The 1,963-nt window shown below is 64.8% G+C and overlaps 1 protein-coding gene across 1 annotated transcript; it reads left to right on the plus strand.

Moving 5' to 3' along the window:
* Positions 1-222: 222 nt before the first annotated feature.
* On the plus strand, positions 223-1,716 carry LOC124669813 (protein JINGUBANG-like). The gene has a single exon (XM_047206355.1). It carries the CDS (start codon positions 223-225, stop codon positions 1,567-1,569), a length of 1,347 nt encoding a protein of 448 aa, XP_047062311.1. The 3' UTR covers positions 1,570-1,716.
* Positions 1,717-1,963: the final 247 nt, after the last annotated feature.

Here is a 1,963-nt window from a genome sequence, read left to right on the forward strand (position 1 = left end):
CACGAGCTGTCAAAGCGAGTACAGACGGACGGGCCATGTCCGAGCCGTCCGGGTTCTAGCAGTCTACTTGCACGCGTGGCGATTCCACCCACAGCCGTCCGATTCCCGGTCCCATCCGCGGGAACCCGCCCCTGTGCGCGCGCGCGCGTACAAATAGACCTCCAACCCAACCCCGAGCGGTCCATCCAACACGACCATCGCATTTCGCTCGAGCCGCTCCGCATGAAGCTCCTCCCGCGGCTCTGCATGGCCACCGGCACCGCCGCCGCGGGGGACAGCGACGGGAGCAGCAATAAACTCGGTTCCACGGCGTCCTCCTCCTCCTCCACGGTCTCCACGTCCTCGTCCGCCGCCGCCGCCGCGGTGTCTGAGGCGTCCTCGTCCACGTCCCTCCCTTCGCTCTCCGCTGCTCCGTCGAATGCCGCAGGCTGCCTCGCCGCCTCCTTCACCCACCTCACCACGCTCCTTCCTCTGCCCACAGCCACCACCGCACCGTCGGCCGCAGCGGCCATCGCGCCGGCGACGGACTCCTTCCACGGTTTCATCATCGCCAGGCCGGCGTCGGTAGCCCTCCACGACATCTTCACCCTGGAGGCGGCGTCCGCCTCCGACTCGTCGGCGGACGACACCACGACTGCCGGCTCGGTGAAATGCGTGGCGCACATCCACGGCGGCAAGGCCGTGACGGGCCACCAGGACGGAACTCTCCGGCTGTGGCGCCACTCCACGCGCGCGCCGGCCCGGATCCGCCTGGCCGCCGCGCTGCCCACCGTCACCGACCGCCTGCGCCGCTTCCCGGTCCCGTCCAACCACGTCCCCATCCGCCGCCACCACCGCCGGCTCTGGATCGAGCACGCCGACGCGGTGTCCGGCGTCGCCGCGTCCGCCGACGGCCGCCTCCTCTTCTCCGTCTCCTGGGACAGGACGCTCAAGGTCTGGGCCGTCCCGTCGCTCCGCTGCCTACAATCCCTCCCGGCGCACGACGACGCCGTCAACGCCGTCGCCGTCGCGCCCGACGGCACGGCGTACACCGGCTCCGCCGACCGGCGCGTCCGCGTCTGGGCGCCCAGGCCCGCGTCCGAACACAAAACCAAGAAGCCCGTCTACCACCTCGTCGCCACCCTCTCCCGCCACACGGCGGCGGTCAACGCCGTGGCCGTCGCCTGCGGGGGGCAGATGCTCTACTCGGCCGGCAACGACCGCTGCGTCGTGGTGTGGGAGCGGGAGGACAGCGCCAGCCACATGGTCGCGATCGGGGCGCTCAGGGGCCACCGCAAGGCGGTCCTCTCCGTCGCCTGCGCGGGGAACGACGGCCTGGTCGTCAGCGGGTCGGCGGACCACACGGTCCGGGCCTGGCGGCGCGACGCGGACGGCCGGGGGCACGCGTGCGTCGCCGTCATCGACGGCCACGCCAGCGCAGTCCGCTCCGTCGCGGTGGCTCTCGTTCCGGGCCAGAAACGGCGGCAGGGAGGCGACGGCGTTGACGGCGACGAGGAGTGGAGGGTGTGCAGCGCCAGTTTTGACGGCGAGGTGCGGCTCTGGTCGTTGCGGCTGACGACGGGCTCGTAGTAGGTTGGATTCGCTACGATTTTTTGACGTATGTGCATTTCCTATTTTTGATTGATGATTTTAACACCTGAGACTTGAGATAGAGATACGTACGTCACTTTAAAGTACGTTCGTGTATATACATGGAAGGCTACTCTTCTACCTGTACTTTTGGACTTCTGCCAACTTCTTTTGAGGTTTCAGATTTTTGTTCAGAAATCTCTAATCCATACACGGCTACAAGGATATGTGCATGGGATCATTCAAATCCAAGATTCATTACTAGTGGCTCTTATTCACGGTTTCGGTTTTAGATATGATTTCGTATAAACATTTTTCATATCTAACTTAGTTGTGAGATTTGGCTATTTTTGAACTTTGCATTGGAGTCTTGGAGATCATGCAAAGTCAAACG

Source organism: Lolium rigidum, chromosome 7 (genome assembly GCF_022539505.1).
Source record: "Lolium rigidum isolate FL_2022 chromosome 7, APGP_CSIRO_Lrig_0.1, whole genome shotgun sequence".
Taxonomy (NCBI): Eukaryota; Viridiplantae; Streptophyta; class Magnoliopsida; order Poales; family Poaceae; genus Lolium; species Lolium rigidum.

Excerpts from the sequence above, each read along its gene's own strand:
- LOC124669813 (XM_047206355.1), top strand. The coding sequence starts at position 223 with ATGAAGCTCCTCCCGCGGCTCTGCATGGCCACCGGCACCGCCGCCGCG.